General features: G+C 48.3%; 1 protein-coding gene across 9 annotated transcripts in view; it reads left to right on the top strand.

The window, feature by feature from the left end:
- Window positions 1-18,301: 18,301 nt before the first annotated feature.
- LOC118938861 (glutamate receptor-interacting protein 1) overlaps window positions 18,302-27,459 on the top strand; it is a 722,511-nt gene continuing 713,353 nt past the window's right edge. For 2 of the 9 annotated variants that reach the window (XM_090201307.1, XM_090201305.1), the window contains exon 1: window positions 18,489-18,765. In XM_090201307.1, the coding sequence (XP_090057433.1) occupies window positions 18,711-18,765 (55 nt within the window). In that variant the 5' untranslated portion in view covers window positions 18,489-18,710. Of the gene's footprint in view, window positions 18,766-27,459 lie in introns of all 9 variants that reach the window. The other 7 variants (XM_090201302.1, XM_090201301.1, XM_090201312.1 and 4 more) reach the window with 6 other exon arrangements.

The raw sequence follows: 27,459 nt of genomic DNA, 5'->3' as shown, positions 1-27,459 counted from the left end.
ACCAACATAGAGAATAAAAGCCTCTCTATGGCCAGAACATAGAATGCCCACCCTAGTCACACCCTGGCCTAACCAACATAGAGAATAAAAGCCTCTCTATGGCCAGAACATAGAATGCCCACCCTAGTCACACCCTGGCCTAACCAAAATAGAGAATAAAAGCCTCTCTATGGCCAGAACATAGAATGCCCACCCTAGTCACATCCTGGCCTAACCAACATAGAGAATAAAAGCCTCTCTATGGCCAGGGTGTGACAGTAGTTTCAGTAAATCTGGTGCTAAGTTGGAAGAAGACTGAAAGTAGTAGAGTAAAGGGTCACCTCACCAATGAATACTGTCCACAATACGACTGATGTAGTTGTAGAGGGTCACTAATGAATACTGTCCACAATACGACTGATGTAGTTGTAGAGGGTCACTAATGAATACTGTCCACAATACGACTGATGTAGTTGTAGAGGGTCACCTGTCCACAATACGACTGATGTAGTTGTAGAGGGTCACCTGTCCACAATACGACTGATGTAGTTGTAGAGGGTCACCTGTCCACAATACGACTGATGTAGTTGTAGAGGGTCACCTGTCCACAATACGACTGATGTAGTTGTAGAGGGTCACTAATGAATACTGTCCACAATACGACGGATGTAGTTGTAGAGGGTCACTAATGAATACTGTCCACAATATGACTGATGTAGTTGTAGAGGGTCACCTCACTAATGAATACTGTCCACAATACGACTGATGTAGTTGTAGAGGGTCACCTCACCAATGAATACTGTCCACAATACGACTGATGTAGTTGTAGAGGGTCACTAATGAATACTGTCCACAATACGACTGATGTAGTTGTAGAGGGTCACTAATGAATACTGTCCACAATACGACTGATGTAGTTGTAGAGGGTCACTAATGAATACTGTCCACAATACGACTGATGTAGTTGTAGAGGGTCACTAATGAATACTGTCCACAATACGACTGATGTAGTTGTAGAGGGTCACTAATGAATACTGTCCACAATACGACTGATGTAGTTGTAGAGGGTCACCAATGAATACTGTCCACAATACGACTGATGTAGTTGTAGAGGGTCACATCACCAATGAATACTGTCCACAATACGACTGATGTAGTTGTAGAGGGTCACCTGTCCACAATATGACTGATGTAGTTGTAGAGGGTCACCTCACTAATGAATACTGTCCACAATACGACTGATGTAGTTGTAGAGGGTCACCTGTCCACAATACGACTGATGTAGTTGTAGAGGGTCACATCACTAATGAATACTAATGAATACTGTCCACAATACGACTGATGTAGTTGTAGAGGGTCACATCACTAATGAATACTAATGAATACTGTCCACAATACGACTGATGTAGTTGTAGAGGGTCACCTGTCCACAATACGACTGATGTAGTTGTAGAGGGTCACCTGTCCACAATACAACTGATGTAGTTGTAGAGGGTCACCTGTCCACAATATGACTGATGTAGTTGTAGAGGGTCACCTCACTAATGAATACTGACCACAATATGACTGATGTAGTTGTAGAGGGTCACTAATGAATACTGTCCACAATATGACTGATGTAGTTGTAGAGGGTCACCTGTCCACAATATGACTGATGTAGTTGTAGAGGGTCACATCACTAATGAATACTAATGAATACTGTCCACAATACGACTGATGTAGTTGTAGAGGGTCACCTGTCCACAATACGACTGATGTAGTTGTAGAGGGTCACCTGTCCACAATATGACTGATGTAGTTGTAGAGGGTCACCTGTCCACAATATGACTGATGTAGTTGTAGAGGGTCACCTGTCCACAATATGACTGATGTAGTTATAGAGGGTCACCTGTCCACAATATGACTGATGTAGTTGTAGAGGGTCACTAATGAATACTGTCCACAACATGACTGATGTAGTTGTAGAGGGTCACATCACTAATGAATACTAATGAATACTGTCCACAATACGACTGATGTAGTTGTAGAGGGTCACCTGTCCACAATACGACTGATGTAGTTGTAGAGGGTCACCTGTCCACAATACAACTGATGTAGTTGTAGAGGGTCACCTGTCCACAATATGACTGATGTAGTTGTAGAGGGTCACGACACTAATGAATACTAATGAATACTGTCCACAATACGACTGATGTAGTTGTAGAGTAAATGTCACAAAGACTCCAAGCTCACTAAGACTAAATTACTTTGTGATCTTGGTGTCTTTGTGATCTTGGTGTCTTTGTGATCTCGGTGTCTTTGTGATCTTGGTGTCTTTGTGATCTTGGTGTCTTTGTGATCTCGGTGTCTTTGTGATCTTGTTTTTTTTTTGTGATCTTGGAGATAAATATGAGGGAATCATCCATGTCGAGTAAAATCCGACAGCCATAGTTTAGAAAACGAGAAAACAACAAAAACAACAAACTGAATAGTCTCCTCAACCCTCCTCAGTCTGCTTGACTTCCTTCGTCCTCCTGCACAGTGGAGCTGATATCCTCCCAAATGGCACCCCATTGAGCTCTAATTTTGACCAGGGCCCATAGCCACGCATATAAGGCAAATAAATAGTGAACTTTGTAGGGAATAAGGGGCCATCTTTGTAGGGAACATGGGGCCATCTATGTAGGGAATAAGGGGCCATCTATGTAGGGAATAAGGGGACATCTATGTAGGGAATAAGGGGCCATCTATGTAGGGAATAAGGGGCCATCTATGTAGGGAACAAGGGGCCATCTATGTAGGGAATAAGGGGACATCTATGTAGGGAATAAGGGGCCATCTATGTAGGGAATAAGGGGCCATCTATGTAGGGAACAAGGGGCCATCTATGTAGGGAATAAGGGGCCATCTATGTAGGGAATAAGGGGCCATCTATGTAGGGAATAAGGGGCCATCTATGTAGGGAATAAGGGGCCATCTATGTAGGGAATAAGGGGCCATCTATGTAAGGAATAAGGGGCCATCTATGTAGGGAATAAGGGGCCCATCTATGTAGGGAATAAGGGGCCATCTATGTAGGGAATAAGGGCCCATCTATGTAGGGAATAAGGGGCCCATCTATGAAGGGAATAAGGGGCCATCTATGTAGGGAATAAGGGGCCATCTATGTAGGGAATAAGAAACCAAGCTTTAGTTAACCCTCTCCTCTCTCCTCCTCCATCGTGTGTCCAGTCAATAACCTGGGAGACGGGGAAGTTTAGAGGGAGGTCAACGATCTGTGGTGCTGTGGAGTTATTGTGCTAAACTCACAAAAGCCACAGTGCACAAAGAGGACTGATGGAGACCAAATGTTATCAGAAGATATTGATCCCGCCATCTCATCAGTTCAGAGCTCTCTCTCTCTTTCTCTCTCTCTGCCTCGCTCTCTCTCTCTCTCGCTCTCTCTCTGCCTCGCTCTCTCTCTCTGCCCCTCGCTCTCTCTGCCTCTCTCTGCCTCTCTCTCGCTCCCTCTCACTGTCTCTCTCTCTCTGTCTCTCTCCCTCTCCGTCTCTCTCTCCCTCTCTCTCTCTCATTGTCTCTCTCTCTCTCTCTCTCTCTCTCTCTCTCTCACTCTCTCTCAACTGTCTCTCTCTCAACTCTCTCTCCCTCTCTCTCTCTCTCTCATCTCTCTCCGTCTCTCTCTCTCTCTCTCTCTCTCATCTCTCTCCGTCTCTCTCTCTCTCTCTCTCTCTCTCTCTCTCTCTGTATCTCTCTCTGTAATAATGGCTCAGGGTCTTGCAACGTTGTTCCATTGCTAATTCCCCATTCAGGAGGTATAAAGGTAGACTGATAATTGCAGAGATGGTCTGTACTGGGAACCTGCATAGTCCTTCATTATCATTGTTCTGTACTGGGAATCTGCATAGTCCTTCATTATCATTGTTCTGTACTGGGAAGCTGCATAGTCCTTCATTAGTAGAATGAGACTAAAACCTGGAACAATAACAATAGACCTTCATTAGTAGAATGAGACTAAAACCTGGAACAATAACAATAGTCCTTCATTATCATTTTGACAAAAACATATTTTCTTTAGCCCTGAAACATGGAGCAATATTAATGAACGTTGTCATTAGTAGAATGAGACTAAAACCTGGAACAACGTTAGCTAGGCTAGAGGTTAGGTTTAAGGGTTAAGGTTAGGGTTAGGAGTTAGGTTTAAGGGTTAAGGTTAGGGTTAGGAGTTAGGTTTAAGGGTTAAGGTTAGGGTTAGGAGTTAGGTTTAAGGGTTAAGGTTAGGAGTTAAGGGTTAGGGTTAGGAGTTAGGTTTAAGGGTTAAGGTTAGGGGATAGGTTAAATGGTTAAGGTTAGGGGAAGGAGTTAAGGGTTATGGTTAGGTTTAAGGGTTAGGGTATAGGAGTTAAGGGTTAGGGTTAGGAGTTAGGAGTTAGGAGTTAAGGGTTAGGGTTAGGAGTTAGGAGTTAAGGGTTAAGGTTAGGGGATAGGTTAATGGGTTAAGGTTAGGGGAAGGAGTTAAGGGTTATGGTTAGGTTTAAGGGTTAGGGTATAGGAGTTAAGGGTTAGGGTTAGGAGTTAGGAGTTAAGGGTTAGGGTTAGGAGTTAGGAGTTAAGGGTTAGGGTTAGGAGTTAGGTTAATGGGTTAAGGTTAGGGGAAGGGTTAATGGGTTAAGGTTAGGGGAAGGGTTAATGGGTTAAGGTTAGGGGAAGGGTTAATGGGTTAAGGTTAGGGTTAGGAGTTAGGTTAATGGGTTAAGGTTAGGGGAAGGGTTAATGGGTTAAGGTTAGGGTCTGGTTAGCCAGGCTGAGCATTTTTATACAAAGCACTCGTTGGAGTGTTTGGCTGTCACAAACCAGACATTATCGTCTAGTGAAAGTCTAGCAGTCGGTCATCCTAGGCTAAACAGCTGTTTATCGTTGTCTCTGATTGGGGATCCTATTCAGGTTGCCATTTTCCATTTTGGTTTTGTGGGTTACTGTCTATGTGTAGTTGCATGTCAGCACTAGTTGTTTACAGCTTCACGTTTGTTTTGTTGTTTTGTTAGTTTGTTTAAGTGGTTTTCGTTAAATAAAAGAAGAATGTTTTCCAATCACGCTGAGCCTTGGTCTCCTCGTTACGACGAATGTGACAAAAATGGCGCTGGAGAAGAAAGCAGACATTTTACGTGCCCCCAGCCGATTGTGTTTTTTTGTTTGTTTATTTGCGTTGTTTGTAACTTTTTTTAAAAACGTATTTTGTATATAATGTTGCTGCTACCATCTCTTATGAGCGAAAATAACTTCTAGACATCAGGACTGTGATTACTCACCATGGACTGGCAGAATCCCTTTTTTCCCTTTCATGACTCTAACGAGCCTGACGCAAAGGATATACTGCTACCTCAGGAACAGACCCCAATCCCTGTGATCTGCATGAAGAGGAGGCGGAGAAACAGGGGACGAAGAGCGGGGCTGTCTTCTGAGAATTCGTAGACAATCGAATAAACCCCCCACTTCCCTCCATTCTGCTAGCAAACGTGCAATCTTTGGAGAATAAAATCGACGAGTTACGCGAAAGATTAAACTGCGAACGGGACATTGAAAACTGTAACATCTTATGCTTCACAAAGTCGTGGCTGAACGACGACAATATCAACTTACAGCTGGCTGGTTATACGCTGAACCGGCAGGATAGAACAGCAGCGTCTGGTAAGACAAGGGGCAGCAGTCTATATATTTTTGTAAACAACAGCTGATGCACGATATCGAAGGAAGTCTCGAGCTATTGCTCACCCGAGGGAGAGTATCTCATGATAAGCTGTAGACCACACTACCTACCGAGAGAGTTTTCATCTGTAATCTTCGTAGCTGTTTACCCACCACCACAGTCAGAGGTTGCCACTAAGACAGCATTGAATGAGCTGTGTTCCGACATAAGCAAACAAGAGAACACTCCCCCAGAGGCGGCGCTCCTAGTGGCCGGGGACTTTAATTCATGGAAAATTAAATCTGTTTTACCTAATTTCTATCAGCATGTTCAATGTGCAACCAGAGGGAAAAGAACTCTGGACCACCTTTACTCCACACACAGAGACTCATACAAAGCTCTCCCTCTCCCTCCATTTGGCAAATCTGACCATAATTCTATCCTCCTGATTCCTGCTTACAAGCAAAAATTAAAGCAGGAATCATCAGTGACTCGGTCTATAAAAAAAGTGGTCAGATGAAGCGGATGCTAAGCTACAGGAATGTTTTGCTAGCACAGACTGGAATATGTTCTGGGATTCCTCCGATGGCATTGAGGAGTACACCACATCAGCCATTGGCTTCATCAACAAGTGCATCGAGGACGTCGTTCCCACAGTGACTGTACGTACATACCCCAACCAGAAGCCATGGATTACAGAGAGCATCCGCTTTGAGCTAAAACCTAGAGCTGCAGCTTTCAAAGAGCGGGACTCTAACCCAGAAGCTTATAAGAAATCCTGCTATGCCCTCTAACGAAGAGTCAAACAGGCAAAGCATCAATAACAGGACTAAGATCAGATCGTACTACACCGACTCTGACAGCCCTGTGGCAGGGATTGCAAACCATTACAGACTACAAACGGAAGCGCAGCCGAGAGCTGCCCAGTGACACGAGCCTACCAGACGAACTAAACTACTTATATGCTCGCTTCTAGGCAAACAACACTGAAACATGCATGAGAGCACCAACTGTTCCGGAAGACTGTGTGATCACGCTCTCCGCAGCCGATGTGAGTAAGACCTTTCAACCGGTCAACATTCAGAAGGCCGCAGGGCCAGACGGATTACCGGGACGTGTACAGCTCATCGTTCAACACCATAGCGCCCTCAAAGTTCATCACTAAGCTAAGGACCCTGGGACTAAACACCTCCCTCTGCAACTGGATCCTGGACCTCCTGATGGGCCGCCCCCAGGTGGTAAGGGTAGGTAACAACATATATGCCACGCTGATTCGCAACACAGGGACCCCTCAGGGGTTTGTGCTCAGTCCCCTCCTGTACGCCCTGTTCACTCATAACTGCGTGGCTGCGCACAACTCCAGCACCGTCATTAAGTTTGCTGATGACACAACAGTGGGAGGCCTGATCACCGACAACAACGAGACAGCCTATAGGGAGGACGTCAGAGACCTGGCCGTGTGTTGCCAGGCCAACAACCTCTCCCTCAACGTGATCGAGACAAAGGAGGTGATTGTGAACTACAGGAAAAGGAGGACGGAGCACGCCCCCATTCTCAGCGACGGGGCTGTAGTGGAACAGGTTGAGAGCTTCAAGTTCCTTGGTGTCCACATCACCAACAAACTAACATGGTCCAAGCACACCAAAGCAGTCGTGAAGAGGTCACGACAAAACCTATTCCCCCCCAGGAGACTGAAAAGATTTGGCATTGGTCCTCAGATCCTCAAACGGTTCTACAGCTGCACCATCGAGAGCATCCTGACCGGTTGCATCCCTGCCTGGTTGCATCACAGCCTGGTTTGGCAACTGCTCGGCCTCCGACCACAAGGCACTACAGAGGGTAGTGCGAACGGCCCAGTTCATCACTGGGGCCAAGCTTCCTGCCATCCAGGACCTCTATACCAGGCGGTGTCAGAGGAAGGCCCTAAAAATTGTCAAAGACTCCAGCCACTCTAGTAATAGACTGTTCTCTCTGCTACCGCACGGCAAGCGGTACCGGAGCGCCAAGTCTAGGTCCAAGAGGCTTTTAAACAAATCAAATCAAATCAAATCAAATGTATTTATATAGCCCTTCGTACATCAGCTGATATCTCAAAGTGCTGTACAGAAACCCAGCCTAAAACCCCAAACAGCAAGCAATGCAGGTGTCTATCCCCAAGCCATAAGACTCCTGAACATCTAGTGAAATGGCTACCCAGACTATTCGCATTGCCCCCTCCTCTTTACACCACCACTGCTCTATTGTCATCTATGCATAGTCACTTTAATATCTCTACCAACATGTACATACTACCTCAACTAACCGGTGCCCCCACACACTGACTCTGTACCGGTACCCCCTGTATATAATCTCTGTGTTGTTATTTTACTGCTACTCTTTAATCACTTGTTACTTTTATCTCTTATTCTTATCCATATTTTTTTTAAACTACATTGTCGGTTAGGGGCTCGTAAGTAAGTATTTCACTGTAAGGTGAATTCGGCGCATGTGACTAATAAAATGTGATTTTATTTGCTAGCTACATTATTATGCTAGCTACAGGAATAGAGGCAGTGAGTGAGTGAGTGAGGGAGTGAGTGAGGGAGGGAGGGAGGGAGGGAGAGGGGGAGAGATGGTGGAAAAGGAGGGAAAGACAGACAGGTGGACGGAGGGAGGGAGGGGCAGAGAGAGGGAGAGAGACATATTACTGACAAGACATTACTGACATGACATTAGTGACATGACATTAGTGACAAGATGTTAGTGACTAGTGATGATAATAAGCAGAAGTGAGGAAGTCCAGGTTAGAGTGGGAGGGATTGGTCTAAACGTGTTAAGATTTGTCAGAGGTTAGAGGTCTCTCTTTCAGGCATCCAAATGATTCATGAGTTCATTCCATTTCCGCTCTAACATTTTTCCATTTCCCTCTCCCTAAAGACTCTAGAATGGGGAAGTAGGAGGTAGAGGAAGGGGGTGGGGGTTGGTTGTTGAAGAGAAGGGCCTGAGGGTAGGAGTGATGGTGGGTTCACCTCCCACTGATGTCAATCCCAGGGGGTCAATGTATTACCAAGAGTAGAAGGGGGGATGGGGGGAAGGGGTAGGGGGGCTGAGATACTTAGTGTGCTCCTCTGCAGACATGGCACAGAATAGTGGATGGGGTGATGGAGAGACGAAGATGTGATCTGGCTGTCCCTCTCCATCCTCCATCCCTTTATCCTCCCAGCATGGCCCTGTCTCCTCTTTACAGCATGGTCCCTGTCTCCTCTTTACAGCATGGTCCCTGTCTCCTCTTTACAGCATGGTCCTGTCTCCTCTTTACAGCATGTCTCCTCTTTACAGCATGTCTCCTCTTTACAGCATGGTCCTGTCTCCTCTTTACAGCATGGTCATGTCTCCTCTTTACAGCATGGTCCCTGTCTCCTCTTTACAGCATGTTCCCTGTCTCCTCTTTACAGCATGGTCCCTGTCTCCTCTTTACAGCATGGTCCCTGTCTCCTCTTTACAGCATGGTCCCTGTCTCCTCTTTACAGCATGGTCCCTGTCTCCTCTTTACAGCATGGTCCCTGTCTCCTCTTTACAGCATGGTCCCTGTCTCCTCTTTACAGCATGGTCCCTGTCTCCTCTTTACAGCATGGTCCATGTCTCCTCTTTACAGCATGGTCCTGTCTCCTCTTTACAGCATGGTCCTGTCTCCTCTTTACAGCATGGTCCTGTCTCCTCTTTACAGCATGTCTCCTCTTTACAGCATGGTCCTGTCTCCTCTTTACAGCATGTCTCCTCTTTACAGCATGGTCCTGTCTCCTCTTTACAGCATGGTCCTGTCTCCTCTTTACAGCATGGTCCATGTCTCCTCTTTACAGCATGGTACTGTCTCCTCTTTACAGCATGGTCCTGTCTCCTCTTTACAGCATGGTCCTGTCTCCTCTTTACAGCATGGTCCTGTCTCCTCTTTACAGCATGGTCCTGTCTCCTCTTTACAGCATGGTCCTGTCTCCTCTTTACAGCATGGCCCTGTCTCCTCTTTACAGCATGGTCCCTGTCTCCTCTTTACAGCATGGTCCCTGTCTCCTCTTTACAGCATGGTCCCTTTATCCTCCCAGCATGGTCCCTGTCTCCTCTTTACAGCATGGTCCCTGTCTCCTCTTTACAGCATGGTCCTGTCTCCTCTTTACAGCATGGCCCTGTCTCCTCTTTACAGCATGGTCCCTGTCTCCTCTTTACAGCATGGTCCCTGTCTCCTCTTTACAGCATGGTGCTGTCTCCTCTTTTACAGCATGGTCCCTGTCTCCTCTTTACAGCATGGTCCTGTCTCCTCTTTACAGCATGGTCCATGTCTCCTCTTTACAGCATGGCCCTGTCTCCTCTTTACAGCATGGTCCTGTCTCCTCTTTACAGCATGGTCCTGTCTCCTCTTTACAGCATGTCTCCTCTTTACAGCATGGTCCTGTCTCCTCTTTACAGCATGGTCCTGTCTCCTCTTTACAGCATGGTCCCTGTCTCCTCTTTACAGCACGGTCCTGTCTCCTCTTTACAGCATGGTACTGTCTCCTCTTTACAGCCTGTCTCCTCTTTACAGCATGGCCCTGTCTCCTCTTTACAGCATAGTCCTGTCTCCTCTTTACAGCATGGTACTGTCTCCTCTTTACAGCATGTCTCCTCTTTACAACATGTCTCCTCTTTACATCATGGTCCTGTCTCCTCTTTACAGCATGGTTCTGTCTCCTCTTTACAGCATGGTCCTGTCTCCTCTTTACAGCATGGTCCTGTCTCCTCTTTACAGCATGGTCCTGTCTCCTCTTTACAGCATGGTACTGTCTCCTCTTTACAGCATGGTCCTGTCTCCTCTTTACAGCATGGCCCTGTCTCCTCTTTACAGCATGGTACGGTCTCCTCTTTACAGCATGGTCCTGTCTCCTCTTTACAGCATGTCTCCTCTTTACAGCATGGTCCTGTCTCCTCTTTACAGCATGGTCCTGTCTCCTCTTTACAGCATGGTCCATGTCTCCTCTTTACAGCATGGTACTGTCTCCTCTTTACAGCATGGTCCCTGTCTCCTCTTTACAGCATGTTCCCTGTCTCCTCTTTACAGCATGGTCCCTGTCTCCTCTTTACAGCATGGTCCCTGTCTCCTCTTTACAGCATGGTCCCTGTCTCCTCTTTACAGCATGGTCCCTGTCTCCTCTTTACAGCATGGTCCCTGTCTCCTCTTTACAGCATGGTCCCTGTCTCCTCTTTACAGCATGGTCCCTGTCTCCTCTTTACAGCATGGTCCATGTCTCCTCTTTACAGCATGGTCCTGTCTCCTCTTTACAGCATGGTCCTGTCTCCTCTTTACAGCATGGTCCTGTCTCCTCTTTACAGCATGTCTCCTCTTTACAGCATGGTCCTGTCTCCTCTTTACAGCATGTCTCCTCTTTACAGCATGGTCCTGTCTCCTCTTTACAGCATGGTCCTGTCTCCTCTTTACAGCATGGTCCATGTCTCCTCTTTACAGCATGGTACTGTCTCCTCTTTACAGCATGGTCCTGTCTCCTCTTTACAGCATGGTCCTGTCTCCTCTTTACAGCATGGTCCTGTCTCCTCTTTACAGCATGGTCCTGTCTCCTCTTTACAGCATGGTCCTGTCTCCTCTTTACAGCATGGCCCTGTCTCCTCTTTACAGCATGGTCCCTGTCTCCTCTTTACAGCATGGTCCCTGTCTCCTCTTTACAGCATGGTCCCTTTATCCTCCCAGCATGGTCCCTGTCTCCTCTTTACAGCATGGTCCCTGTCTCCTCTTTACAGCATGGTCCTGTCTCCTCTTTACAGCATGGCCCTGTCTCCTCTTTACAGCATGGTCCCTGTCTCCTCTTTACAGCATGGTCCCTGTCTCCTCTTTACAGCATGGTGCTGTCTCCTCTTTTACAGCATGGTCCCTGTCTCCTCTTTACAGCATGGTCCTGTCTCCTCTTTACAGCATGGTCCATGTCTCCTCTTTACAGCATGGCCCTGTCTCCTCTTTACAGCATGGTCCTGTCTCCTCTTTACAGCATGGTCCTGTCTCCTCTTTACAGCATGTCTCCTCTTTACAGCATGGTCCTGTCTCCTCTTTACAGCATGGTCCTGTCTCCTCTTTACAGCATGGTCCCTGTCTCCTCTTTACAGCACGGTCCTGTCTCCTCTTTACAGCATGGTACTGTCTCCTCTTTACAGCCTGTCTCCTCTTTACAGCATGGCCCTGTCTCCTCTTTACAGCATAGTCCTGTCTCCTCTTTACAGCATGGTACTGTCTCCTCTTTACAGCATGTCTCCTCTTTACAACATGTCTCCTCTTTACATCATGGTCCTGTCTCCTCTTTACAGCATGGTTCTGTCTCCTCTTTACAGCATGGTCCTGTCTCCTCTTTACAGCATGGTCCTGTCTCCTCTTTACAGCATGGTCCTGTCTCCTCTTTACAGCATGGTACTGTCTCCTCTTTACAGCATGGTCCTGTCTCCTCTTTACAGCATGGCCCTGTCTCCTCTTTACAGCATGGTACGGTCTCCTCTTTACAGCATGGTCCTGTCTCCTCTTTACAGCATGTCTCCTCTTTACAGCATGGTCCTGTCTCCTCTTTACAGCATGGTCCTGTCTCCTCTTTACAGCATGGTCCATGTCTCCTCTTTACAGCATGGTACTGTCTCCTCTTTACAGCATGGTCCTGTCTCCTCTTTACAGCATGGTCCTGTCTCCTCTTTACAGCATGGTCCTGTCTCCTCTTTACAGCATGGTCCTGTCTCCTCTTTACAGCAGCATGGTCCTGTCTCCTCTTTACAGCATGGCCCTGTCTCCTCTTTACAGCATGGTCCCTGTCTCCTCTTTACAGCATGGTCCCTGTCTCCTCTTTACAGCATGGTCCCTTTATCCTCCCAGCATGGTCCCTGTCTCCTCTTTACAGCATGGTCCCTGTCTCCTCTTTACAGCATGGTCCTGTCTCCTCTTTACAGCATGGCCCTGTCTCCTCTTTACAGCATGGTCCCTGTCTCCTCTTTACAGCATGGTCCCTGTCTCCTCTTTACAGCATGGTGCTGTCTCCTCTTTTACAGCATGGTCCCTGTCTCCTCTTTACAGCATGGTCCTGTCTCCTCTTTACAGCATGGTCCATGTCTCCTCTTTACAGCATGGCCCTGTCTCCTCTTTACAGCATGGTCCTGTCTCCTCTTTACAGCATGGTCCTGTCTCCTCTTTACAGCATGTCTCCTCTTTACAGCATGGTCCTGTCTCCTCTTTACAGCATGGTCCTGTCTCCTCTTTACAGCATGGTCCCTGTCTCCTCTTTACAGCACGGTCCTGTCTCCTCTTTACAGCATGGTACTGTCTCCTCTTTACAGCCTGTCTCCTCTTTACAGCATGGTCCTGTCTCCTCTTTACAGCATAGTCCTGTCTCCTCTTTACAGCATGGTACTGTCTCCTCTTTACAGCATGTCTCCTCTTTACAACATGTCTCCTCTTTACATCATGGTCCTGTCTCCTCTTTACAGCATGGTTCTGTCTCCTCTTTACAGCATGGTCCTGTCTCCTCTTTACAGCATGGTCCTGTCTCCTCTTTACAGCATGGTCCTGTCTCCTCTTTACAGCATGGTACTGTCTCCTCTTTACAGCATGGTCCTGTCTCCTCTTTACAGCATGGCCCTGTCTCCTCTTTACAGCATGGTACGGTCTCCTCTTTACAGCATGGTCCCTTTATCCTCCCAGCATGGTCCCTGTCTCCTCTTTACAGCATGGTCCCTGTCTCCTCTTTACAGCATGGTCCTGTCTCCTCTTTACAGCATGGCCCTGTCTCCTCTTTACAGCATGGTCCCTGTCTCCTCTTTACAGCATGGTCCCTGTCTCCTCTTTACAGCATGGTGCTGTCTCCTCTTTTACAGCATGGTCCCTGTCTCCTCTTTACAGCATGGTCCTGTCTCCTCTTTACAGCATGGTCCATGTCTCCTCTTTACAGCATGGCCCTGTCTCCTCTTTACAGCATGGTCCTGTCTCCTCTTTACAGCATGGTCCTGTCTCCTCTTTACAGCATGTCTCCTCTTTACAGCATGGTCCTGTCTCCTCTTTACAGCATGGTCCTGTCTCCTCTTTACAGCATGGTCCCTGTCTCCTCTTTACAGCATGGTCCTGTCTCCTCTTTACAGCATGGTACTGTCTCCTCTTTACAGCCTGTCTCCTCTTTACAGCATGGTCCTGTCTCCTCTTTACAACATAGTCCTGTCTCCTCTTTACAGCATGTCTCCTCTTTACAACATGTCTCCTCTTTACATCATGGTCCTGTCTCCTCTTTACAGCATGGTTCTGTCTCCTCTTTACAGCACGGTCCTGTCTCCTCTTTACAGCATGGTCCTGTCTCCTCTTTACAGCATGGTACTGTCTCCTCTTTACAGCATGGTCCTGTCTCCTCTTTACAGCATGGCCCTGTCTCCTCTTTACAGCATGGTACGGTCTCCTCTTTACAGCATGGTCCTGTCTCCTCTTCACAGCATGGTCCTGTCTCCTCTTTACAGCATGGTCCCTGTCTCCTCTTTACAGCATGGTCCCTGTCTCCTCTTTACAGCATGGTCCCTGTCTCCTCTTTACAGCATGGTCCCTGTCTCCTCTTTACAGCATGGTCCTGTCTCCTCTTTACAGCATGGTCCCTGTCTCCTCTTTACAGCATGGTTCCTGTCTCCTCTTTACAGCATGGTCCCTGTCTCCTCTTTACAGCATGGTACTGTCTCCTCTTTACAGCATGGTAATGTCTCCTCTTTACAGCATGCACCCTGTCTCCTCTTTACAGCACGGCCCTGTCTCCTCTTTACAGCATGGTCCTGTCTCCTCTTTACAGCCTGTCTCCTCTTTACAGCATGGTCCTGTCTCCTCTTTACAGCATGGTCCCTGTCTCCTCTTTACATCATGGTCCTGTCTCCTCTTTACAGCATGGTACTGTCTCCTCTTTACAGCATGGTCCTGTCTCCTCTTTACAGCATGGTCCCTGTCTCCTTTTTACAGCATGGCCCTGTCTCCTCTTTACAGCATGTCGCCTCTTTACAGCATGGTCCCTGTCTCCTCTTTACAGCATGTCCCTGTCTCCTCTTTACAGCATGTCTCTGTCTCCTCTTTACAGCATGGTCCCTGTCTCCTCTTTACAGCATGGTCCTGTCTCCTCTTTACAGCCTGTCTCCTCTTTACATCATGGTCCTGTCTCCTCTTTACAGCATGGTACTGTCTCCTCTTTACAGCATGTCTCCTCTTTACAGCATGGTCCTGTCTCCTCTTTACAGCATGATCCTGTCTCCTCTTTACAGAATGGTCCCTGTCTCCTCTTTACAGCATGGTCCCTGTCTCCTCTTTACAGCATGGTCCCTGTCTCCTTTTTACAGCATGGTCCCTGTCTCCTCTGTACAGCCTGTCTCCTCTTTACATCATGGTCCTGTCTCCTCTTTACAGCATGGTACTGTCTCCTCTTTACAGCATGGTCCCTGTCTCCTCTTTACAGCATGGTCCCTGTCTCCTCTTTACAGCATGGTCCTGTCTCCTCTTTACAGCATGTCTCCTCTTTACAGCATGGTCCTGTCTCCTCTTTACAGCATGGTCCTGTCTCCTCTTTACAGCATGGTCCCTGTCTCCTCTTTACAGCCTGTCTCCTCTTTACATCATGGTCCTGTCTCCTCTTTACAGCATGGTACTTTCTCCTCTTTACAGCATGGTCCCTGTCTCCTCTTTACAGCATGGTCCCTGTCTCCTCTTTACAGCATGGTCCTGTCTCCTCTTTACAGCATGTCTCCTCTTTACAGCATGGTCCTGTCTCCTCTTTACAGCATGGTCCTGTCTCCTCTTTACAGCATGGTCCTGTCTCCTCTTTACAGCATGGTCCCTGTCTCCTCTTTACAGCATGGTCCTGTCTCATCTTTACAGCATGTCTCCTCTTTACAGCATGGTCCTGTCTCCTCTTTACAGCATGTCTCCTCTTTACAGCATGGTCCTGTCTCCTCTTTACAGCATGGTACTGTCTCCTCTTTACAGCACGGTCCTGTCTCCTCTCCACTCAGCATCCCTCTGTCCGTATGCTCACGGAAGCATGAAGTAAGCTGGTTAGTGTGTGTGTGTGTGTGTGTGTGTGTGTGAGGGGTAGAGGGAGGGGAGGGGGGTGTTGATGTGCTATGTACGGAACTGTATTGCTGCTGACCAAGGGCCAGGTTCTTCTTGCCCCACAGCGGTTTTATGCTTGTCTTGTTTACCAGAGGATCGAGACTTCAAGATGGAAGCCTCAGTGTTGTCTTGTCTACCAGAGGATCGACACTTCAAGATGGAAGCCTCAGTGTTGTCTTGTCTACGAGAGGATCGAGACTTCAAGATGGAAGCCTCAGTGTTGTCTTGTCTACGAGAGGATCGAGACTTCAAGATGGAAGCCTCAGTGTTGTCTTGTCTACGAGAGGATCGACACTTCAAGATGGAAGCCTCAGTGTTGTCTTGTCTACGAGAGGATCGAGACTTCAAGATGGAAGCCTCAGTGTTGTCTTGTCTACGAGAGGATCGAGACTTCAAGATGGAAGCCTCAGTGTTGTCTTGTCTACGAGAGGATTGAGACTTCAAGATGGAAGCCTCAGTGTTGTGTTGTCTACCAGAGGATCGACACTTCAAGATGGAAGCCTCAGTGTTGTCTTGTCTACCAGAGGATCGACACTTCAAGATGGAAGCCTCAGTGTTGTGTTGTCTACGAGAGGATCGACACTTCAAGATGGAAGCCTCAGTGTTGTGTTGTCTACGAGAGGATCGACACTTCAAGATGGAAGCCTCAGTGTTGTCTACCAGAGGATCGAGACTTCAAGATGGAAGCCTCAGTGTTGTCTTGTCTACGAGAGGATCGAGACTTCAAGATGGAAGCCTCAGTGTTGTCTACCAGAGGATCGAGACTTCAAGATGGAAGCCTCAGTGTTGTCTTGTCTACGAGAGGATCGAGACTTCAAGATGGAAGCCTCAGTGTTGTGTTGTGTGAGGTCCACTCACATAGACTGGCAGAATTCTGCATAATCATTTATGCAGAATAAACCCAAGATTCTTAATGTACGGTACAGCAGTAGTTATATAGGATGAGCTATGTGGAGAATACTGTATGGACAGCAGTAGTTATATAGGATGAACTATGTGGAGAATACAGTATATACAAGGGGTGATAGGTAGGTATTCTGACACACTGAGCCAGAGGAGTGGTAGGTAGCCTGGCACACTGAGCCAGAGGGGTGGTAGGTAGCCTGACCCACTGAGCCAGAGGGGTGGTAGGTAGCCTGACCCACTGAGCCAGAGGGGTGGTAGGTAGCCTGACCCACTGAGCCAGAGGGGTGGTAGGTAGCCTGACCCACTGAGCCAGAGGGGTGGTAGGTAGCCTGACCCACTGAGCCAGAGGGGTGGTAGGTAGCCTGACACACTGAGCCAGAGGGGTGGTAGTTAGCCTGGCCCACTGAGCCAGAGGGGTGGTAGGTAGCCTGACACACTGAGCCAGAGGGGTGGTAGGTAGCCTGACCCACTGAGCCAGAGGGGTGGTAGGTAGCCTGACCCACTGAGCCAGAGGGGTGGTAGGTAGCCTGACCCACTGAGCCAGAGAGGTGGTAGGTAGCCTGACCCACTGAGCCAGAGGGGTGGTAGATAGCCTGACCCACTGAGCCAGAGGGGTGGTAGGTAGCCTGATACACTGAGCCAGAGGGGTGGTAGGTAGCCTGACCCACTGAGCCAGAGGGGTGGTAGGTAGCCTGACACACTGAGCCAGAGGGGTGGTAGGCATCACATCCGGGCCGTGATTGGGAGCCCCATAGGGCGGCGCACAATTGGCCCAGCGTCGTCCGGGTTTGGCCGGTGTAGGCCGTCATTGTAAATAAGAATTTTGTTCTTAACTGACTTGCCTAGTTAAATAAAGGTTACATAAAGGTTGAATAAAGGTTGAATAAAGGTTAAATAAAAAATAAAAAAGGTAGTTTGAGGCTGAGCCAGAGGGGTGGAGGGATAAAGAACACATGCTGTGACAACAACCTCAGAGGAATGCCATTAGATTATCCACGCAGAAAACCATTCATTTATAGCACCCGTATGGCCAACTCTGTTACAGACACGCCAGCATCACAGTCGACTAGGCCAGTGTTTCCCAAACCTCTCATCGACTACCCTCAGTCAGTTCCATTTACGTTTTCAAATATATTCCCGAACTAGCAGCGAGACGAGCTAAAAGCCCTTGATTAGTTGAATCAGGTGTACTTGCTGCAATGGATCAAGTGGAACAGGCTGGGGGGGTAGTAGTCTACTGGAGGAGAGATCTGGGGGAAACACGTTGCTACCAGGCTATAACTTATTAACTACCAGGCTATAACGTATTAATAAATCATCTCAACTAGAATGGCGTTAGTCGTGTTACGGATGACGTCATACTATGTAGTCTGCGGGGAGGAAAAAAACCCCGTGAGGGCTCCAGCCTGATACACATTGACATAAACAAAGGATCTAAAGATGACCGTCCACTAATACTGCCAACCAAGCTATTATATACCGGCCTTTCTTCTGATGAAATGTGTGTTACTACTAGGACTCTATAGGACTTGTCCTGTGCCGTTGAAAATGTCACCCACACCCCTTATTGAAGTTAATACATTAAACCGGGTAGGGCTCACTGCCTTTACCGCGTGGTCCAGACTAGACCACTTCTCAAAACCCATCCCTGCACCCTCCGATACAATAATATCACAGACAAATATGATGAATTACCAGTAATTCAGTATTTGGTTGCCTTTCTGGCCACCTCACTGTATATCTAGATTGATTCCCATATCCCGAGGTTGAATAGGGCACCTTTTACTTCACGTTTTTTTGACGTCGGGCCATTACATATAGGTTATTCTCTCTCGCAGAGCCCTAGCGCTCACCACAACGAGGCTGAGCCGTGGAGGGAGACACGGCGTTGAATTACACCGGCCACGGAAAAACAAGAAGACTCCGAGACAGTGTGTGTGTGTGGGGGGGGTATGTTCGCAAAGGAAACCTGTAGGCTACTCCTGAGATTGAAATGCGCCTGAGATTTATCTTTGAGACTTTCTGAATGCTCATACCGCTGAAAAGATGCCGGGTTGGAAGAAGAATATCCCCGCCTGTCTTCAGGCTGACCAAGAAGGAGGTAGGAACCTGCCTAAGCTTTATTTCATTTAGCCTGGCTCCGTGGCGCCTGTTTTCAACCACACATACTCTCATTATTGCTGAGCCTTCAGCGGTGTCGGTGTGTAGACGTCGCGACCACGGCAATTCACAATAAGTGAAAGTTCCGGCGGGGAATCGCTTGTTGTTTTACGCGTTGATGTTTCCCGGAACAAGCTCGGTTTGGAATATCACCCAGGCTACAGTAGTAGCGGCGTGCACGACGCGTTGCTGGATTCATTCACAAACATGCAGCTAGCAAGTGTCAACTTTTATTTTTAGTTCATGCTTTTGTTTTCTCTGCCAGGGGTCTCGTCTTGGTGCTCGAGGCTCCGGTCTTTAGCGGTAGTGTTGGTTGGTGGGCCTCCGTCCAGATTGACTGTGCACTTGTCCGCCCAGCTCCTGTAGCCCAACACACGTCACCCTGCTCCATGCCGGTTGTTTTGTCCATAGAAGTAGCCTATGTAGGCTATGTGTTTCCTTGCTGTTGTCTAGGCTATGTGCTATTTGCAAGTTATGCCGACGCATATCCATATAATGACCATCGGTAATAAGACGTCTATAGTCCAGTCAGTAGAGAATAGTGTAGGCGGTTGCCTTGAGCTTTTTGTTCGCAATGTTTGTGTAATGAATGGCGGATAATGATCACGTTTCAGTCAGTGTCTCAATCCACTGCTATCATTCCCTCAGATTCTATAGTAGCCTATTCCCCTATCCCGAGACCATGTGTTCAGTCAACTAAGGACCCTTCCGATACATTCCGATGACCAACAGCAGATCCATTTGATCAACAGAGAACAAGCTCTCTCTCTCTCTCTCTCTGGCACATGTGAAACGAGCATAAACCTGTTTTAGGCAGCACGTTTGTTACTTGCGCCGTGTCATACGGAATATATCAGGAAGTCTATGTCTGCATAACGATCATTATAGCCGGAGGGTAGGCATATTATACAGCCCCGTTTACCATTACCGTCATGATTTAACACCAGGGGCACCGCTGGGCTGTCTCATGAATATGGCTATGAAATGATGATTAATTCTCGGGTGTATTTAGTGTGATGTCATCAGTGATGTATTTGTCTGTTGTACTGGGCATACGATTGGTGGAATATCATGTGAAATATAGGCTTTGCTATAATGCATAGTCACACACACACACGCACACACACACACACACACACACACACACACATACACACACACACGCACACGCACACGCACACACACATGCCACAAAGTACAATATACTTTATTGCCACGCAACCAGAGTTGGTGGTATGTGTTTACAGGACAGCATGGTATCTCTGAAGGTTGGTGATATGTGTTTGCAGGACAGCATGGTATCTCTGAAGGTTGGTGGTATGTGTTTACAGGACAGCATGGTATCTCTGAAGGTTGGTGGTATGTGTTTACAGGACAGCATGGTATCTCTGAAGGTTGGTGGTATGTGTTTACAGGACAGCATGGTATCTCTGAAGGTTGGTGGTATGTGTTTACAGCACCTCATATACCATGTTGATTCTACATATACCCCCAGTCTCATATACCCCCAGTCTCATATACCCCCAGTCTCATATACCCCCAGTATGATATACCCCCAGTATCATATACCCCCAGTCTCATATACCCCCAGTATGATATACCCCCAGTCTCATATACCCCCAGACTCATATACCCCCAGACTCATATACCCCCAGTCTCATATACCCCCAATCTCATATACCCCCAGTATGATATACCCCCAGTCTCATATACCCCCAGTCTCATATACCCCCAATCTCATATACCCCCAGTCTCATATACCCCCAATAATTTACGAACGTCCAGAGCTCACTCTGGCACTCCAGAATGAATTTAAGAACACACCCTAAGGTCATGTCCCAAATGCACCCTATTCCCTATAGTACTGCACTAATGCACCCTATTCCCTATAGTAGTGCACTAATGCACCCGATTCCCTATAGTAGTGCACTAATGCACCCAATTCCCTATAGTAGTGCACTAATGCACCCTATTCCCTATAGTAATGCACTAATGCACCCTATTCCCTATAGTAGTGCACTAATGCACTCGATTCCCTATAGTACTGCACTAATGCACCCTATTCCCTATAGTAGTGCACTAATGCACCCGATTCCCTAGAGTAGTGCAGTAATGCACCCTATTTCCTATAGTAGTGCACTAATGCACCCTATTCCCTATAGTAGTGCAGTAATGCACCCGATTCCCTATAGTACTGCGCTAATGCACCCTATTCCCTATAGTAGTTCACTAATGCACCCTATTCCCTATAGTAGTGCACTAATGCACCCTATTCCCTATAGTAGTGCACTAATGCACCCTATTCCCTATAGTAGTGCACTAATGCACCATATTCCCTATAGTAGTGCACTAATGCACCCTATTCCCTATAGTAGTGCACTAATGCACCCGATTCCCTAGAGTAGTGCAGTAATGCACCCTATTTCCTATAGTAGTGCACTAATGCACCCTATTTGTTACGGTGAGTGAATGAGGACCCAAAAGCGAACTAACTTAAACAGAGCTTCTTTAATAACCAAACATAGGTAGGCTCAGATAGACCGGCAGATTCCGACAGGACAGGACAAGGTTACAGCAAACATGACGATAGTCTGGCTCAGGCATGAAACACAACAAACAAGAATCCGACAAGGACAGGAACAAAAACAGAGAGAGATATAGGGGACTAATCAGAGGGAAAAGGGGAACAGGTGGGAGAAGGGGTGACGAGGTAGTCAAGAGGAGACAAGGAACAGCTGGGGGAAAGCGGGGGAGAAAAGGTAACCTAATACGACCAGCAGAGGGAGACAGGGTGAAAGGAAAGGACAGAAAGACACAACATGACAATACATGACAGTACCCCCCCACTCACCGAGCGCCTCCTGGCGCACTCGAGGAGGAAACCTGGCGGCAACGGAGGAAATCCTCGATCAGCGCACGGTCCAGCACGTCCCGAGAGGGAACCCAACTCCTCTCCTCAGGACCGTACCCCTCCCAATCAACGAGGTACTGGTGACCACGGCCCCGAGGACGCATGTCCAAAATCCTGCGGACCCTGTAGATGGGTGCGCCCTCGACAAGGATGGGGGGGGGGGGGGGGGGGGAGACGAGCGGGGGCGCGAAGAACGGGCTTAATACAAGAGACATGGAAGACCGGGTGCACGCGACGAAGGTATCGCGGAAGAAGAAGTCGAACTGCGACAGGATTAATGACCCGAGAAATACGGAACGGACCAATGAACCGCGGGGTCAACTTGCGAGAAGCCGTCTTAAGGGGAAGGTTCTGAGTGGAGAGCCAAACTCTCTGACCGCGACAATATCTAGGACTCTTAGTTCTACGCTTATTAGCAGCCCTCACAGTCTGCGTCCTATAACGGCAAAGTGCAGACCTGACCCTCTTCCAGGTGCGCTCGCAACGTTGGACAAAAGCCTGAGCGGAGGGGACGCTGGACTCGGCGAACTGAGATGAGAACAGCGGAGGCTGGTACCCGAGGCTACTCTGAAAAGGAGATAGCCCGGTCGCAGACGAAGGAAGCGAGTTGTGGGCGTATTCTGCCCAGGGGAGCTGTTCTGACCAAGACGCAGGGTTGCGAAAAGAAAGACTGCGTAAGATGCGACCAATAGTCTGATTGGCCCGTTCTGCTTGACCGTTAGACTGGGGGTGAAAGCCGGAAGAGAGACTGACGGAAGCCCCAATCAAACGGCAAAACTCCCTCCAAAATTGAGACGTGAATTGCGGACCTCTGTCCGAAACGACGTCTGACGGAAGGCCATGAATTCTGAAAACATTCTCGATGATGATTTGTGCCGTCTCTTTAGCAGAAGGAAGCTTAGCAAGGGGAATGAAATGAGCCGCCTTAGAGAACCTATCGACAACCGTAAGAATAACAGTCTTCCCCGCTGACGAAGGCAGTCCGGTGACAAAATCTAAGGCGATGTGAGACCACGGTCGAGAGGGAATGGGAAGCGGCCTGAGACGGCCGGCAGGAGGGGAGTTACCGGACTTAGTCTGCGCGCAGACCGAACAAGCAGCCACGAAACGACGCGTGTCATGCTCCCGGGTGGGCCACCAAAAACGCTGGCGAATGGAAGCAAGCGTACCCCGAACGCCAGGGTGGCCGGCTAACTTGGCAGAGTGAGCCCACTGAAGAACGGCCAGACGAGTAGGAACGGGAACGAAAAGAAGGTTCCTAGGACAAGCGCGCGGCGACGGAGTGTGAGTGAGCGCTTGCTTTACCTGCCTCTCAATTCCCCAGACAGTCAACCCGACAACACGCCCCTCAGGGAGAATCCCCTCGGGGTCAGTGGAGGCTACTGAAGAACTGAAGAGACGAGATAAAGCATCAGGCTTGGTGTTCTTAGAGCCCGGACGATAAGAAATCACGAACTCGAAACGAGCGAAAAACAGCGCCCAACGCGCCTGACGCGCATTAAGTCGTTTGGCAGAACGGATGTACTCAAGGTTCCTATGGTCAGTCCAAACGACAAAAGGAACGGTCGCCCCCTCCAACCACTGTCGCCATTCGCCTAGGGCTAACCGGATGGCGAGCAGTTCGCGGTTTCCCACATCATAGTTACGTTCCGACGGGGACAGGCGATGAGAAAAATACGCGCATGGGTGGACCTTGTCGTCAGAGAGGGAGCGCTGAGAAAGAATGGCTCCCACGCCCACCTCTGACGCGTCAACCTCGACAACGAACTGTCTAGAGACGTCAGGTGTAACAAGGATAGGAGCGGATGTAAAACGATTCTTGAGGAGATCAAAAGCTCCCTGGGCGGAAACGGACCACTTAAAGCACGTCTTGACAGAAGTAAGGGCTGTGAGAGGAGCTGCCACCTGACCAAAATTACGGATGAAACGACGATAGAAGTTCGCGAAGCCGAGAAAGCGCTGCAGCTCGACGCGTGACTTAGGGGCGGGCCAATCAATGACAGCTTGGACCTTAGCGGGATCCATCTTAATGCCTTCAGCGGAAATAACAGAACCGAGAAATGTGACGGAGGAGGCATGAAAAGTGCACTTCTCAGCCTTCACAAAAAGACAATTCTCTAAAAGGCGCTGGAGGACACGTCGAACGTGCTGAAGATGAATCTGGAGTGACGGTGAAAAAATCAGGATATCGTCAAGGTAAACGAAAACAAAGATGTTCAGCATGTCTCTCAGGACATCATTGACTAATGCCTGAAAGACAGCTGGAGCGTTAGCGAGGCCGAAAGGAAGAACCCGGTATTCAAAGTGCCCTAACGGAGTGTTAAACGCCGTCTTCCACTCGTCCCCCTCCCTGATGCGCACGAGATGGTAAGCGTTACGAAGGTCCAACTTAGTGAAAAACCTGGCTCCCTGCAGGATCTCGAAGGCTGAAGACATAAGAGGAAGCGGATAACGATTCTTAACTGTTATGTCATTCAGCCCTCGATAATCTATGCAGGGGCGCAGAGACCCGTCCTTCTTCTTGACAAAAAAAAACCCCGCTCCGGCGGGAGAGGAGGAGGGGACTATGGTACCGGCGTCAAGAGCTACAGACAAATAATCCTCGAGAGCCTTACGTTCGGGAGCCGACAGAGAGTATAGTCTACCCCGGGGGGGAGTGGTTCCCGGAAGGAGATCAATACTACAATCATACGACCAGTGTGGAGGAAGAGAGGTGGCCCTGGACCGACTGAACACCGTGCGCAGATCGTGATATTCCTCCGGCACCCCTGTCAAATCACCAGGCTCCTCCTGTGAAGAAGAGACAGAGGAAACAGGAGGGATAGCAGACATTAAACATTTCACATGACAAGAGACGTTCCAGGAGAGGATAGAATTACTAGACCAATTAATGGAAGGATTATGACAAACTAGCCAGGGATGGCCCAAAACAACAGGTGTAAAAGGTGAACGAAAAATCAAAAAAGAAATGGTTTCGCTATGATTACCAGAAACAGTGAGGGTTAAAGGTAGCGTCTCACGCTGAATCCTGGGGAGAGGACTACCATCCAGGGCGAACAAGGCCGTGGACTCCCTTAACTGTCTGAGAGGAATGTCATGTTCCCGAGCCCAGGTCTCGTCCATAAAACAGCCCTCCGCCCCAGAGTCTATTAAGGCACTGCAGGAAGCTGACGAACCGGTCCAGCGTAGATGGACCGACAAGGTAGTGCAGGATCTTGAAGGAGAGACAGGAGTAGTAGCGCTCACCAGTAGCCCTCCGCTTACTGATGAGCTCTGGCCTTTTACTGGACATGAAGTGACAAAATGACCAGCAGAACCGCAATAGAGACAGAGGCGGTTGGTGATTCTCCGTTCCCTCTCCTTAGTCGAGATGCGGATACCTCCCAGCTGCATAGGCTCAGCTCCCGAGCCGGCAGAGGAAGATGGTAGTGATGCGGAGAGGGGGGCAACGGAGAACGCGAGCTCCTTTCCACGAGCTCGGTGACGAAGATCAACCCGTCGCTCAATGCGAATAGTGAGTTCAATCAAGGAATCCACGCTGGAAGGAACCTCCCGGGAGAGAATCTCATCCTTTACCTCTGCGCGGAGACCCTCCAGAAGACGAGCGAGCAAAGCCGGCTCGTTCCAGCCACTGGAGGCAGCAAGAGTGCGAAACTCAATAGAGTAGTCTGTTATGGATCGATTGCCTTGACATAGGGAAGACAGGGCCCTGGAAGCCTCCTCCCCAAAAACAGATCGATCAAAAACCCGTATCATCTCCTCCTTAAAGTCCTGATACTGGTTAGTACACTCAGCCCTTGCCTCCCAGATTGCCGTGCCCCACTCACGAGCCCGTCCAGTAAGGAGAGATATGACGTAGGCGACACGAGCAGTGCTCCTGGCGTAAGTGTTGGGCTGGAGAGAAAACACAATATCACACTGGGTGAGGAACGAGCGGCATTCAGTGGGCTCCCCAGAGTAACACGGCGGGTTATTGATTCTGGGCTCCGGAGATTCGAAAGCCCTGGAAGTGGCCGGTGGATCGAGGCGGAGATGGTGAACCTGTTCTGTGAGGTTGGAGACTTGGGTGGCCAGGGTCTCAACGGCATGTCGAGCAGCAGACAATTCCTGCTCGTGTCTGCCTAGCATCGCTCCCTGGATCTCGACGGCTGAGTGGAGAGGATCCGAAGTCGCTGGGTCCATTCTTGGTCGGATTCTTCTGTTACGGTGAGTGAATGAGGACCCAAAAGCGAACTAACTTAAACAGAGCTTCTTTAATAACCAAACATAGGTAGGCTCAGATAGACCGGCAGATTCCGACAGGACAGGACAAGGTTACAGCAAACATGACGATAGTCTGGCTCAGGCATGAAACACAACAAACAAGAATCCGACAAGGACAGGAACAAAAACAGAGAGAGATATAGGGGACTAATCAGAGGGAAAAGGGGAACAGGTGGGAGAAGGGGTGACGAGGTAGTCAAGAGGAGACAAGGAACAGCTGGGGGAAAGCGGGGGAGAAAAGGTAACCTAATACGACCAGCAGAGGGAGACAGGGTGAAAGGAAAGGACAGAAAGACACAACATGACAATACATGACACTATTCCCTATAGTAGTGCACTAATGCACCCTATTCCCTATAGTAGTGCACTAATGCACCCTATTCCCTATAGTAGTGCACTAATGCACCCTATTCCCTATAGTAGTGCACTAATGCACCCTATTTCCTATAGTAGTGGTGGATGTAGGTCCATGTCAAACCTGGCAGTTATTTCAGCTCTGTGGGTCTAATATTCAGAATAGACGAGCTAAAGCGTAACCTTGTAGATCATAAACTGTCTGTCTTTGACCAGTAAATAAGTTAGATGTTCCATTAGAATCCCAACACCCGGGTCAATAAGGAGAGGAGGAGCATCTCTTCACAGTGGCTGGCGTAGGAAAACCTAGCGTGCTTTATGGTCAACTGCACGAGTTCATAGCTTCATACTGGCATGTGGTTGTGTTTCTTAGTCTCATAATAGACCATAGACCACTGTTCCCGCAAAGGCACGTGGGTGATTTTCCTCCTAAAGTTTTCAGAGATCTTTTTTTAAGAACACAGGCAAAAATCAGCTCCAATACATTTTAGTTTTGTAAATCTGTAAATTTGTTCCAATATATATCCCCACGCATAATTTTTAAACCTTTATTTAACTAGACAATTCAGTTAAGAACAAATTCTTATTTTCAATGACGGCCTAGGAACAGTGGGTTAACTGGTCTAGGAACAGTGGGTTAACTGCCTGTTCAGGGGCAGAACGACAGAACGATCTGATCTTATACAAATGTAAACAAGGATTGTGTTTTAGTCAGGTATTATATCAGTTTGGGCTTCTTGCCGTCAATTTGCATTGTGTTTCCCAGCTGTCCGACCATCCACTCAATTCAGTTTGCAGTCTACAGATGATTTGTCATTGCGTTTCCCAGCTGTCTGACCATCAACTCAATCTGGCAGATGAGTCCAGCTGTAGACTCAACTAGGCCCTTAATTCATGTCTTAGTGGTCAGACACATTGATTCATGTGGTTTGTAGTATTAATGGTTCATGTCATGTACGTCTGGGTGATACAGGTATACCAGTATGGATTTTTAACAATACCCGGCTATAACCATATTTTGATATAGTGCTATTTGAGAAGTGTACACACACACACGCACGCACGCACACACGCACACACACGCACGCACGCACGCACGCACGCACG

The sequence above is a fragment of the Oncorhynchus mykiss genome, chromosome 15 (assembly GCF_057628025.1).
Source record: "Oncorhynchus mykiss isolate SJ-2025 chromosome 15, ASM5762802v1, whole genome shotgun sequence".
Lineage (NCBI taxonomy): Eukaryota > Metazoa > Chordata > Actinopteri > Salmoniformes > Salmonidae > Oncorhynchus > Oncorhynchus mykiss.
This window is presented reverse-complemented; position numbering and strand designations above follow the sequence as displayed.